At 44.3% G+C, this 14,796-nt stretch overlaps 1 protein-coding gene across 8 annotated transcripts in view; it reads right to left on the bottom strand.

Moving 5' to 3' along the window:
- Nucleotides 1-6,755: 6,755 nt before the first annotated feature.
- The window catches only part of TACC1 (transforming acidic coiled-coil containing protein 1), a 77,353-nt gene continuing 69,312 nt past the window's right edge, over nucleotides 6,756-14,796 (bottom strand). For all 8 annotated transcript variants that reach the window (XM_077305529.1, XM_077305530.1, XM_077305527.1 and 5 more), the window contains 4 exons: nucleotides 14,423-14,583; nucleotides 13,311-13,417; nucleotides 12,672-12,792; nucleotides 6,756-11,369 (listed from right to left, as the gene is read on the bottom strand). In XM_077305529.1, coding sequence (XP_077161644.1) covers nucleotides 11,301-11,369; nucleotides 12,672-12,792; nucleotides 13,311-13,417; nucleotides 14,423-14,583 — 458 coding nt within the window. In that variant the 3' untranslated portion in view covers nucleotides 6,756-11,300. The remainder of the gene's footprint in view (nucleotides 11,370-12,671; nucleotides 12,793-13,310; nucleotides 13,418-14,422; nucleotides 14,584-14,796) is intronic.

Here is a 14,796-nt window from a genome sequence, read left to right as displayed (position 1 = left end):
CATCAGACTGGGTTTGGGAGAGTCAGGTTTTAGTCCCCATGCTGTCATGGAAGCTTGCTGCATGAACTTTGGCCAGTTACACATTCACAGTTTAACCTACTTTTCAGCATTGATGTGAGGATAAAATAGAGGAAAGGAGTGTAATATATGCCACTTTGGGTTCCCACTGAGGAGAAAAGCAAGGTCTGAATTAAATAATGGGGCAGGGGAAGGTACAAATCTGCATTTAAATCAGTCTGTCATTTGAAACTAGCAGTGTGCATTTTCCCACACAACTAAGAATGGGTTAGGGGATATTGGACCAGAAAAATATTGGTATTTCCCAATATTTCTAAATTCCAGCACTGGTATGGTATTGGTTTTTCAGCTCCCAGGCATCTAAAAAGGACCGATACCCATTAAAATGCTTGCCAAATTGCTGATCCTTGGAGAGAACTCCCTCCCCTTTGAGCCCAACAAGCAGCTAATTATGCAAAGAGAAGCCCCTCCACAGGATCAGCTTGGGGTCTGCCTGGGGTCCCAATTCAAATACGCCCCCCCCCTAGCCTGGTCCGGAGGAGTGAAGTCTCTCTGCAGGATTGGCCTGGGCTGTGCTGGAGTGCCCAGTTTGAAACACAACCACCCACCCTGCAGAGCTGGTTGGCTGGCTGGCAGCCATTCCAGTGGTCCCTTTCACTTCCCTCCCTTTGGAGGCGGGGAGGCGGGTGGCAATAGGGACAGTTTAAATGTCTGCTGGCCATTTAAGTGTAAGCCAAAGCAAATGAAAGAATCTGCATTCAGCTTAGAAATAATGAAAAAATACAGCTTTCCTCCTAATTTGGGTGCATCAAAGGCCATGTCTTTACAGTTTATTTTTTATTTTTATTGGATTTGTTTCCTACCACTCTTGGCAAGCCATCTCACAGCTGGTTACACAATAACCTGCACAAAGAAACCCTCTTGAAGAATTCCATTTTGTATAATTTTCAGAAACTCAGGAGAGTGGAAGCCTTCCTAGCTTCATCAGGCAGCCATTCCGTGAAGCGGGGTCCACAGCAGACAATGCTTGAGTACAGGTGATTGGCAATCTTGCCTATTTGTGAGGTGGTACTTGCCGAAGGGCCTGCTGAAATGAACTAAGGTATCATGAAGGAGCATAGGTAGAGAGGCTGTCTTGCAGGTATGAGGGACCAAGGCCATGAAGGCTTTTGGAGATTATCAAGATTACTTACAAAAAGCATTTTTTTAATGCATTAGCTCTGTAATCTGTTTAGGCCACTGTTATCCCCACATGGGGCTGAGAGAATGTTTGTGGCAAACATAGAAAGCGTTACCTGGGATTTTCTGTAAAGCCAGAATGTCCAGGATTGCTTCAGTGTAGATGAAAAGTCCTTTGACAATTCCAGTGTCATGTCCTTGCCTAGATTTCTTTTTTGCTAGTGATTCCATTCAGCATATGCATGGAAAATTATGCAGAATTGCTACTCTTGTGTGATTTGTCCAGGAAGTATCTGATGAGTAGACTAGGGAACCTTGCAGGGTGAAAAAGGTCATATTCCCTTTCAGCAATGTATCTCTGCTACTTTGCAGATGGTGTGGCTGTTACCTTTGCACTGAAACAATTAAAAACATTCAGTTTGTTCTGTCAAAGGGATTGTCTCAAACTTAATTATGGGAAGAGTACTGTATAGTTATCAACCTTCTTAATGCTGCGACCCTTTAATACAGTTCCTAACGTTGTGGTGACCCCCAACCATAAAATTATGCTAGTGTTCTTTCACAGAAATTATACTGAAATTGACCAATGGCGTGAAGATCCATTGTTCATGATTGTATATAAATTGTTTTTCCCCCCCGGGGTTTCTCAGTTCAGTTCTGCCGATCTCGCTCTTTTCAGCTGCTGCAGGCAGACGAACGCTCTAGCCTGTGGTGGAAAAGGAAACCCCTATTCATAACTAGTAACTTGATGGTTAAGAGCATGAGAAAGTGAATACTTTTAAATAACCAAATGCATAACAAAGGAAGAAGATTTAGGCTCTTGTTTGCAAAGATCAGAGGAAGACAAAGTCTATAACATTGGGTGGTATGGTTTTATTGATGGCAGAGTTAGTGTTACTGAGACGTTTTACCATTTTACTGTGTGTATCTTTACCTTTTTATTGTTAGCTTATCTGAAACATTCTTCATTCTTAGAAAAAAACCCGATGTGATGTCAGCAAGCTACAACTTTCTGCTGCGCCCTGGAAGTCACATGTCACCAGAAGTGACATCACCCAGTCACTCCCACTGGATGTGACATCACCAGGCCACTCCCACAGCACATGACCGCACAGAAGCATTTCCAGATTATTTGTGTACAGAAGCATACCTGCACTCTGGGCTAGATACCCACAGCACATGACCGCACAGAAGCATTTCCAGATTATTTGTGTACAGAAGCATACCTGCACTCTGGGCTAGATACCGGTTTGCGCTTCTTCAACAAATGGAGCCTGCAGTGAGAGCCTGCAGAAAAAGCTCTGGGGCAGGCCTGTGCCACTCCATTGCCTCCATCCCCCCAACTCCAGAAACTGCCAGAGCAGGCCTGTGCCGTTCCACACACCCCACACACAGTTAAGCTAAAATGAGAGTACTTATCTCTCTTGATTCCATTAACTACGACATGTGATGAGCCTCTGCCAGCAAGGATTTGTCTGGCTGGGGCCTCTCCCTTACCCACCACCTCCAGGCCCATCTTTGGCCATTTTGGGAAGGGGGGGGGGAAACAGGTTGACATGACCATATATGGTCACATCACCCAATACATTTCTTAAATGCACACACACCCTTCCAGTGCTGCCGTCAAACCCTGATTGGGAAAGCCTGAGATTATTAGGACTCTGTCTCCTATTCACAAAATTTGCTTCTCTTCATAATAAAAGTATTTTATACTTTTAAAGTATTTTATACACAGTCCAGTGCTGTGTTCCTCCTCTTTGCAGATCTGAATTCAGCCAACATTAAGTCCTTCCCCAAACCCCATCCTCAGTCTCCTGCTCCCCAAATGTCCAGGTAGTTCTCAACCTGGAGCTAGCGTTCCTAATTCAGGGCCATTCATCCATTTTACTGTCGCAACATACCTGTGAGGTAGGTTAGACTGAGATAAGAGTGCAAGACTGTCTCAGCAAATTTCATAGCCATGTAGATGCCTATGGCTGCTCACCTTCAACCCTTTTTAATGGTAGGCCTGGTCATGCTGCTAGCTGGGCTCAAGTCAACACGGAGATATGGGGAATACTGAAGAAGTAATGGAAAGGTTTCTTTTGGAAACAACTTTTTTCTATCGTTTGCTTTACACTTTCATATCTGGGGAGGGTGCTCTAATATGGGTCATAGTGTTTGAACTTCGTAGTTAGCTTGGAGGCTGAACTGTAATTGGAAAATAATTATTCCCAACACAGATCTCTCCCTCCAGGATACTGTATGCTCTTAAAAGTCTGACTTCCTCATCGCTTTCTTTTCCCCTTCAACTAACAACTGTTCTCATTATTTCAGGCCTCCTGGAGCTTGTGCAGTTCCCGGCTGTGGGATGGCTGTTCTTTATTAATTTGCAGTCAGACTTTTTTCTGCATATCTGAGCAGCCCCCTGAGTCAGCAGAAAGAAACCCTGACCTTCACATGGCCTAGTTTTGTTGCTTTTATGATTGGCTTAATAATATAGCCCTTATTGATATAATAATGACGATACTTCCAGTTTAACCAGTCTGTGGGAGTAGTGGTAAACCATTGCCTGGGTTTCTTCTCTTCATTATGCAGTTATATGCTAGGGGTGGGCATTGCTTATCTCAGGGGTAGTCAAACTGCAGCCCTCCAGATGTCCATGGACTACAATTCCCACGAGCCCCTGCCAGCGAATGCTGGCAGGGGCTCGTGGGAATTGTTGTCCATGGACATCTGGAGGGCTGCAGTTTGACTACCCCTGGCTTATCTGAATGCTCCTCCATCACAAATTTTCGGCATTAGAGTTGCCAACTGGCTTGGTTAATTCCTGGACATATGGGATGGTACCTAGAAATCTGTGTAGTGTGTAGCCAGGCATGGAAAGGTCTGTTCAAGGAAGAAATATTTATATTTTGTCCTTCTGCCCTCACAAGGGTCATCCCTACTCCAATTCATTTTAATGGATTTTAAAAGGATTTTCATTTCCAACTTATGTCACCCTATGTGGAAAATGGCAGTATTACCAGAGTTTTCTAAAAATAACCACCACCGCCTGTTTCTCCCCTCCTTTTCTTTAGTAATTTTAATATTCCATAATTAAAAAAAAAAAACAAAAACTGGGACATCTTTTGCAACCTTGTGACTGACAGAAGGTCTAGATCTGAAACATTTTTTCTATGACAGTCAGATGGGAAGAGATCACCCACACAAACATTAGAGAACTATTTATAGAATCTGGAAATCTTGCTGCTGGCTTCCTTTCCAGAGACTGATCTGTGCTTCGCTTGAAGCTTTGTGGGCCACAATTTCAGCTTGTCAGTGTGCTGTTGAAGGGGCCGCTGGAAAAGAGAGCAGTCATACTGGAGAAGGATTTTGTAGCACACAAATTTTGTAGGAATTTTGACTATTCATAGTTTGGGCACAGTAAATTTCCTGCACATCTTTGCATCCCTCTCTCTTGTAGATTCTTTCCAGGCCAGGCTTGTTGCTAAGCAACAGCAAGTCCTCTGGTTCTGGCCTAGCAAAAGTGGCCGGACTAGAGCCAAGGCCACTGCATGCCTGGAATCTGAAGGCAGCAAGAGGAATGAGAGAGAAGCAGGGGGTTGGGTAGGACATGCAGGTCAGGGCAGAGTTGCCAGCTGACAGCGAAAAAATGGGCTGACTTGCTCCTGTGCCTTTAACATCAGCTTGATCTGTAAAAGTCTGAAGTTTTTCACAACATGCAAGTAAATACAATCACCTGCCAGTGTCCACAAGGCATACCGCTGCTACAGAAGTCAGGGCTGGATGAGTGAAGAGAATGTTCTAGAACAGCAACAGAGCCCAAAATACTTGCAGACTAACTGAGAACAGCATTTTAAAAATGGCACATCCCATTTTTGTCTGCAAATCTGCTTTCTGTTCTGTTCTCGTTTTGTGCTTCCTCAAATGAACAGAGCCCTCAAGCGGCCAGGGAGGCAGTGTGCTGGCCTGCCCTCTGGGAGAACAGCTGTTGGGAATTGCTCACAACTGCACATTTGAGTTCTGCCGCTGATGAGGTATAAAGGAAGGGAGGCGATTAATGCTCTGAGGGAAAACAGCTGACAGGCCTAAATGGTTGTAAATATTATTAGTTTAAGTGAGTAAGTTGTTTGGATACACAAATTGCTGCTTATTCATGTCCCCTGAAATTCTCCGTACTCCTAGTACAACTTGGTCTTGTCGTAAAGATGTGACACGTTGGCATAAAAGAATTTTCATGATGTGTGTTGGCAAGAAAATTCGTTATGGCATCATCAGAGTTTTGTACCTCTGTGAGACAGAGTTCTCAAGGTTTTATTTAAACGTTTAGGGGTTCAGCCTCTTTCTCTAGGGAAAGTACAACTCAGTGCCAGGATCCAGAAATAAAGGGGCAAACTGTTTTTCACAGCCTACCAGCCATTGTGAAATTTTAAAAACCGGCCAGGTTTCTGCAAGAGGGACTAAAAGGCAATCACAAGTACAGACTTCAGTATTCTGAATAGTAAATCAGTGGCTTGGACTAATCAGAAAAATAGCAGAGCAGGTTACTTCCTTGCATGCCCAGGGAAATACCGATCACCACTTTGGAGTCAGGAGGCAAACTTCTTCCAGGTCAGACTGGTCAGGGATTCTGGTTTTGTTTTGTGTGGAGCATCATTGGACATGGAATTGTGGTCACTGGGTGGGGAGGTAGGTATGAGTTTCCTGCATTCTGCAGGGGGTTGGACTAGATGACACTGTAAGTCCCGACTCTTTGATTCTATTATTCAATGAAATAGGAGTCAGCAGAGTACAGATATAAGAATTTACTCTCTTATAATTGTACTCCTATTTCATTGTGTGCATGCACATGAAAGCTCACACCCTGAATAAAACTTTGTCGACTAGCAGCTAGCTACTGACTGACTTTTAAAGCTCCAATAAATTATATTATACTTGGTGTGCAGAAAATATATTCAGTTTCACAGAAAGTCACCCCACCCCCAAAATACAGGACTAACGTTGGGGGAAGAGAGAAGGAAATGTCACAGCAGTGATTTCTATTTTGTTGTACCAGCCCCTGCATTGTGCAGCCTTGCCTATGCTTCACCCCTTCTCCATGGGTTTTACCACCAAGCAGCTGAAACTCTCAAAGGGAAGGATAAAAACAATCCATTACAAAGACTTCTCTGGTGCAGGACCGCCAACAGTCAGGCCTCCATTTAGTGACGTATTTTGTGCTGGGTGAAAATATTTTCCTACAGGGTTGAATTGGATCCAGTCAGCTTTTTCACTCAATCTCACCCATTACCACAGCCTCCATCCCACATGGCTTTTATACTTGCAAATGCTCAGCATGGTCTCAACACATGGGCTGCACACCCTAGGCAGCCAATATTGGCCCTCTGGCTCCATCCACTGACCAGCCCTAGCAAAACAGATGTCCCATGAAAAGGCCCATGCAGATAAAATTCATAGCCTGGTGTCACCCTAATCACAGGTGAATCAAAAGATAGTAGAACAACAATCAAAAGATGGTGACCCACATGTATCCTGCTCAGAAAACAAATTCTTCCAGTAAGGAAACTCACCCCAAGTTGGAAACACATTGTTTTTATTCAGGCAATGGAACATGGAAAAAATATATTAGTAATCATTATAATAATCCCATTTGTGTGAGTATAACTCTTACAAATATTTACTTGACATAGAAAAGGGAAATCATCATACATATCAAATGTGTGAATGCGGCAAGTCACTTGCACCCAACTATACAAACTGACCCAAACTGCAGGAGCTTCTGGTCCTAGATGACAAAGAACCTTTGCTGGATGGTGCAGGCAAAGCAGATAAACAGTGAGATTAACAGTTCTTGGGGGGCTCTGTTACAGACAAAGTACATTGGCAAAGAGCAAGAAGACTGGCTTCTTACAGACAAGATCCTTTGTGCAAAAAGCTGCTTAGATTTCACTGCAGAGAAAGACATGCTTGCAACCAGAGGACAGCAAAAACCCTCTCTTTTACTTTACTAGATATGGCGATATCAGAAAATAAACCCAGGTCAGGATTTTTTATTCATGCCAAGGCGTGACATTGCGTTTATGATGGAGTGACACACCTTGATCTGCAAGACCCCGCCCTGGGTCTAGTTAAGCCAAATACACTTGCTCTCTTCACTGCATACCATTTCCAAAATATAGTATGTCCCTTTGAAGTCCCTACAACCAACATGGAGCAGATTCAAGCATGTTACATTAGAATTGTTCAGGATTTTGAATTCAAGACACCTATTTACCTTAACGTAAGCATCAATATGCCCATCAGGAAGAGAATCATAAGCCTATACCTCCCACACGATGAGAATACAGCTGAGTCTACACACTGCTTCTGCTGCCACCAGGACTAAAGAGGCAGGAACAGCTACAAACTACGTGGTTGCTCAGAAACCAGGGACAGTGTATCATGGGACAGCCCAGTGCCAAAGGCACTCCTGCAGGTGAGCAGGGGCTGAGAACATGGTTACAACAGAAGTGCCCGTCTGCGTAGACCCTGCAAGTCCGCTCAAGTTCAAAACCCTGATACTGATCCCATGGGAGCAGCTGAGCCATGGAAGCAGCATGCAATCAAGTTAAGTGCTGGTGCAGATACAGTCTTGCCGAGCCTTATGTCTTGCCTCAACCACTCTGTTATCAGGTGTAGCAGCCACTGTTCAAATCCTCCTGTAAACATACATGGGCAGAAGCTATGCTCCTATATGGATGAGATTAAAGGGGTCAAACCAATGGTCAGTCTGCATAGCATAGCTCCCCTCTTGCTACACAAGAGCTTATGAGGTGCAACAGATCCACGAATTTAAATCACACACACCATCCACGGTATAGAACTTTAGCCATTATCTATATATATATATACACATTTGTAGTATCTGCACAAACTATAATAACCATATTATAGTTAATAATGTCATTCCTTAGGAATCTTGTTTGCCCACATTTACTGTGGCATGCTTGAGAGGCGCACAAAACGAGAGCATTTGGCACAGTGCGCACACACATACACAACAAAGAAAAGTGCAACCACTGGAACCCAGAGGGGAACTGGGAGATGCTATCAAGCCATGAGGCTTTGGCAGTAAGTAAAGAAGAATAAATGCCTCAAGAACAGGCCTTGCCTTCCTCCTTCCTTTAGTGACAAAGAATGCTTATTCAAGGTTTTTACTTGCAACCTGCAGAAGTGACCAACATTACATTTCCAGATGGTAAGGATTGTGATTTCATAGGGGATGGGAATATTTTTCACATCACAAGCTTAGTAGCAGAGCTCTTTCCAAACCCTCAGATACAAAACAGACATTACATCAGGCATGAGTCGGGTTTCCCTGAACCCACCTCTGATCTTCGCACAGCAATAATGCAACACCAGGGAACCTACATTTCCAAGTGTGCCAGGAGCCAATTTGGCTCAGAACTACTGTGTGGGGGAGGATGGGCTTTGGCCTTCCAGATCATCTTCCAGAGTGAAACAGCCTTGGAGAGTCTTATTTGCTCTGCTGCAGGGCTCTGCCTGTGCAGAATACTGCAGGTGGCAACCGTACTGGATGTAACATCTAGTTTGGAGTTAACTGTTCCTGCTGTGATGGTCACCAGACTCTCAATAACAAGCTTGTCGGCAGAAGTTTTTTGATCCAATATAATGGATCAGATCTCAAGCTTGAAAAAAGAGAGAGGGAGGAAGACCAGTGACTTGGAGCATAATTAAACCCATAGAGTCTAACTACATGCGTAATATTACTTGGGTACATCCCTGGTTCAGATCAAACACGCTCTGTGCTTCCCAGGCACATAGAGGTCCAATTCAGACCGGGACTGTAGAGCTCAGGGAGAAGGGACTTGCATGTCCCCCCACATGCCATTTTTTTCCTGAAAGAGTCCCTAGAAGTGTTTATTTGCCCCCTTAGGGGGGCTCTGCATGTTCTAATATGCCACTTCCCAGCCAGCAAATAATGGCTCTGTGGTTCAAGACAGGACAATGATGAGGGGAGAGGTCTACGTCCCTCCTCTCTGTGCTAATCACAGACCTGTATACCTCGGACAAACAGAAACCTCCCAACCAGGGAACATGGCATGGAAAAACTTATTGTGCCATTTTAGGCCATCGTTTGAGAGAAAAGCTGCCTCCGTCAGAACATTTAAAAAAAACTGAACAGCTGGCGGGCCAGCCTCCTGTCCTGCCAGAGATTCTCTGAATGTCCTACCTGGGCAAAAAGATGAAATCTCCAACCATGTTCAGTTCCACTAGTTGACCGCTGCTTCCAGGAGTTGATTGGCCTGATAAGGAGACTGGACAGGGCCTAGGTTGCTCCACAAGAGCAACACACAGTAGGCCAGGAAACGTGGAATGAAAAGCACAACAGGGATGAACCCAGTTTCATTAGGAAGGAGACCGATTCCAAGCACACTTGCTTTTTAAACCAAGCCCAACATCCAGAAAGCCCTCTTCTCCAACCTCAAAAGCAACTGAGTTTGTCATCTGGTAACTCAGAAGAACTCTCTTCTCACATGGATGGTTGAAAAAATATGGCTCATCACCACTGAATTCTGGCTCATGCTGAGCCTTCAGAACATGTCTGGAGATTACAAAGGAGGAACAGAATTTATGCTCCATTATGCCTGACTGAGATTCTCAAGAACGTAAATGTAAACACCAGCAAAATCGCAGAAGAGGGACCATCCAGTAAATGCCCATAATGGATAACACAGTCCAGGGCTTTGAAACATCAGCTTTGCTATGGCCATTGGGAGAACTCAGTGTATGCAGAGCTCACCAGACCAAGACAAATCATGTCTGTGTAATGCAGGGAAGCATACCAACTTAAAAATAAGAAATCTGACTACAGTTGGATCATGTAATACTTCAATACAAGCATGGCAAAAAAACAGACGACAATAGATCTCCTTGCAGGAGTATTCAAAGTGCTTCCATGATTCGGCACCAGACCAACTAATGGGGCAGAAAACAGACTCTAGGATAAGTTCAGAAAGACAAGAGTCTAACTGATGCCCCTCTGTGGGCTGACAAGTACATCTTAGAAGTCCTCAACTTCACTTTATACAATTTCAACAGCAGCACAAATTCCCCAAGGAATTAAGACATCCATCTACTTATTCTGTTTTGGGGGCTGGGATTTTTGTAATATATTTTAGGTTTGACATTATTTTAGGTTCTGTGGGAACTGAGGAAGAAGTGCTTCTGAAGATGGCAGACATATGCAAGCAGAAGCCTGGCTTCCAGTCTTTTGCCCCTTTCCAAAGAGATGATCCCTTGGCTTTAACAAGAAGAGAAATTTTCATTGCACAACTTTGAACTTCTAATATCTGCTCTTTACCTTGAGGGCCTGCATTCAAGCTGCATTCTGGGAAATGTGTGCTCTTTCTGGCAGGGCTCATTCACGCCATGGCACTGATGTGAACTAGCATGAAGTCAGGCACTTTTTCCCCCCTGGTGGTGGGTCATGATCCTCAAAGACTTAAGCTCCCAGGAGCTGATGAACTTCAACTTGGATCCCACATGAGATCCAACCATGGAAACCAATCGGAACTTCATCCTGTGTGCTGAAACTATTGCCTTTAAGCTCGCCTTGTTTCTCAGATGCATTTCCAGCAATGGTGCACATATTTGGGTAAGCTGCACTTGATACTGGTCTCTTCCCCTCAACCAAAATAGCATTATCCATGATGCTTCTTGCAACTGTGCTCGAGGCAGCAACCCAGTATCTTCTGTGGACTCTATCCCTAGTGTGCCACGAGTGCCTGTTTTCAACACTCATACTGAATAATACATTTCTAATGATACCTTGTTTATACTGGTTGGATATAGACAAGGAATCATGACTGCCAGCTAAAAGTTAGCAGAAATTTAGGCAGGGACATTTGGGACAATGGAATGCTGGAAATGAACTTAGGCCAGGCCTCTGGATCTTGCAGGTGGCAATTGCTCAGTTTGGAAGCTAGCCGTATGTGTGCTTTTCACTCTGTTGCAGGGAGAGATTATGTCTGGGAAATAAGACAAGGTGCAGACTTGAAGGTGCAGACAGACAAACAGGAAGCAGTCCAAGTATGGGGCTCTGGACAGCAGCGTGTGGATCAGTCAGTCTTTCCTAGCTTGGCAATCAGCTCATCACAGATCTTGGTCAGTTCTTCAATCTCCTGGTTCTGGAAGATTAGAAAAAGAGATTGCAAGAAGGTAATACAGTGCTGCTTCATCAGATCATTCCTCCTAAAACTCTGGAATCAATACATCAGGTTCTTAGTAGTAAAAACCAAGTTTGAAATTTTCAAGGTGAAATAAGGAATCTATAGTGCAATGGGGTTTGTTAACTGGAAAAAAATGTAATTTATCCACATTAACATCACTACAGTTTTGGCCTTCCACAGAGATTTAGTAAAGATCTAGTTCTGAGGAACTCTTGATGTACTTGGTATTTCATGGCCCATTTTGAAAATGGATGACATAACCTGGGGGAACCACAGCTTGGTGTTGATTGTGGGGGAAAGAAGTTTCATTCAGTTTAGCTGGGGATAGCTTAGCTATCATGTAGCAGGAAGATCAGTCTTCAAGCAACTGTACCGCATCCCCCCACTTGAATGAGCGGTCTGTCAAAATGCTCTGGAAAATCACTAGTACATTTCAAATCAAAATCATCCTTTTCAGGACTGACAAGTATACTGAATATACTGAGCCTGACTGGAGAGGGCAGCCTACAAATCAAATTAATACTGACAACAATAAGGAGAGTTCTGCTGCATCATATGTACTGGAGGGCCAGCAAACCAAGCACAGAAGCCGGGGCCTTCTCCTTACGCCGCTTTCTAGCGCTGGACTCTGATTTTCCTGTGGCTATCAGTTGCTATTTCACACGAATCTGTCTGACCCCTTTAAAATTATCTATGCTCAATTATTATCTAAGTAATTATCTAATAAAGAATTATCTATGGCTACATTGTCCACCAATGGATCCCACATTTTGAATACTTGCTGAGCAAAGAAGTACTTCCTTTTGCCCATCAACTTCATTGGATGCTCCCCTGCCTGGATATGATGGAAAACAAAGCCCTCTCTACCAACTTTTTCCACTCCATGCATAATTTTATACCATGTCCCCCCTTAGTCTTTCTCCTAACTGAAAAGCCCCCAGCCGAATATGTAAAGTACACAGGGTGAATTCAGATATAGAGTTGGATCCAGACTACATGTTCCACTATCAGAAGGCATTTCCATCAGTGGAACAGAAGTTTCCGGGCTTCCTCTTTCCCACTGCATCCCACTGATTTCCCTAAGAGCTGTTCATAGGTGACATAGGACCCTCAGGAATGGCATGAAGAAAAAATTGGGAATCTGCAGCAAGAAAAAGGAAAGGGCAGAAATCACACCTTGCTTTTCAAGTCAAAAATTTCATCTAATTTCATCAATCCAGTGATTTCCTTTTCCCAGCAGAAACAAGGAAGGGGTTTCACCTTTTGCTGCAGGGCTCTCTCCAGAGATTCCACCTTCATTTGTTCTTTTCGGAGCCCTGCATGTAGAGCTGCACTCTCAGCTTTAGCCTTGCCACGCACTTGAGCAATTTCTTCATTGGCTCTGCATTAAAAGGGGGAAGAGAGACAAAGGAATGAAGCTGGCCTTGCTCTATGCTGACTGAATGACAGCCGCTTCCAAGGCCTCCGCCAGAACAGTCTTCCCCAATACCTGCTAGCCAAGGTGCTCCAACTAGAGATGCCTCTGATTGAACCCAAGGACTTCTGCCTGAACTTGAAGACTTCTGTGTGGAAGGCTTATGCAGTAGATCATCCCCCCCCCCAACTCAGCAAGGTGAAGGCTGCATCCTAAGGCGCGCACACACCCCTTCGCAGGGGTCCTCCAGAGATAAATAATGACATAGTGCTTCAACGGCATGAATGTCATGGCTTTTCTGGCTATTGTGCATGACATTCTATAATCCTTGGCTTTTTCTGCCTCCTCCTGGAACATTATTTGACAGCATTCACAGTCCAGTTTTCTCAGAAAGATGCAGGCAGGACAACCCTGTTCTTACATCTGTGAGCCAGATTGGAAGCACGCCAATACCCCACTTCATCTCAAACACCCAGTTTTCTCACTTGTCTAACTTCTCTTCGGCATGGATTTTCAAGGCCTGGTACCGCTGCTCCTCCTGCTTGACCCGAGTCAGGTAGTCCTGAGCACATTTTTTCAAGGCTTCTTCATTCTGGGTGGGTCAGAAATTTGCAGAAGATTTGCATTGAATGTCAATGAAAAGGGAACAAGTGTGGTAATTAATGGCATGTGGAAGATGGAGGCTCTGTATTGGACAGAACTGCCCTTCACATCCTATGTACGCATATAAATAGAGGTGGGATGCCCTTTTGTTCTTAAAAGCATCTGGTTCTTGTTGACACAGAAAGCCTTGCAGGCCCAGGTTTCCATGGCTCCGACTTGCTGAGATTTACCATTATGCAGGGGTGTAAAGGCAAGAGAACTATCAGGGGAGATGTGGGCACATTTTTGTGCACATGGAGCTATGATACTGCCTGCCACGGAGACACTGTTGGTATTCCGGGCTCGGGGTTATCTATGCTGTTCATCAAGGTTCTCCAGGGCCACATGCAGCCATTGTTACCTGAATGTGTAACATTCACCTAGGGCCCAATCTAAATATTGGGTGAAGCAAAAGTGTTCCATATCACCATATGGTTTTGCATGGGCTCAGTGTCACATGGAAACTGTGCTACAATCCATGTGAAGCAAATATGTGTATTTAGCTTGTCTGTCAGAGATCTGTAGACCTAAAGCATACTGCAGGAGTGGCCAAACTGTGGCTCTCCAGATGTCCACGGACTACAATGGAGTCCCTGCCAGCATGATACTAGCAGGGGCTCATGGTAATTGTAGTCTATGGGCATCTGGAGAGCCAGCTTGGCTCCCTTTGAAATATTGTGCTGGTGTGCTCACCAAAGCCTTGTGGAAGCCAACACACAATTTAAAAGAAACAGCAAGCCTTTATAAAGTCACCCAGGGAAGCTCTTTGCCCTGCCACTATCACATCTGAGTCAGGGCCCAAGGGCCTTTAAGTGGGGGAAATGGTGATATTTAAGGCATGTGAAGATAACATGTAGACATTGCAGCTTTTGCAGCTACAGATCACAAACGGCAGAGCAGGACTGTTGAACAATCAGGCTAACAAGTATAGAGGAGAAAGAGTTTGATCAAGGACCTTCTTGAAGCCTTCCAGGACACCCTTCAGGTTCTCATATCTTCTGAACAGGTCAGAGAGGGACCTTTCCACAGAATTCAGGTCAGACAATGCCTGTTCCTTCTCCATTGTCAGCTGCTGGAGACTCTTCTGGGATGCCATGTTTGTCCTCTGCTCATCTTCTGTGAATTCAAAGGCAGCAGAAATATGAAACCCACTTGGAGCTGAGGGGGAGTTCTGCATTATTAGGCTCAACAAGCTTTCTGGAGTCTGCAATGTCACCAGATGTTACCTACATTCAGTGCCCTGTACTAAATCCAAAACAATTTTGGTTTGCATGTGTTTGATGTATACACAAAACCTTCTCCAAAATATATCATTACAGACAGGATTGG

Source organism: Paroedura picta, chromosome 12, assembly GCF_049243985.1.
Source record: "Paroedura picta isolate Pp20150507F chromosome 12, Ppicta_v3.0, whole genome shotgun sequence".
In the NCBI taxonomy this organism is placed as follows: Eukaryota; Metazoa; Chordata; class Lepidosauria; order Squamata; family Gekkonidae; genus Paroedura; species Paroedura picta.
Note: the sequence above shows the minus strand (reverse complement) of the source record. Positions and strands in the feature narration are given on the sequence as shown.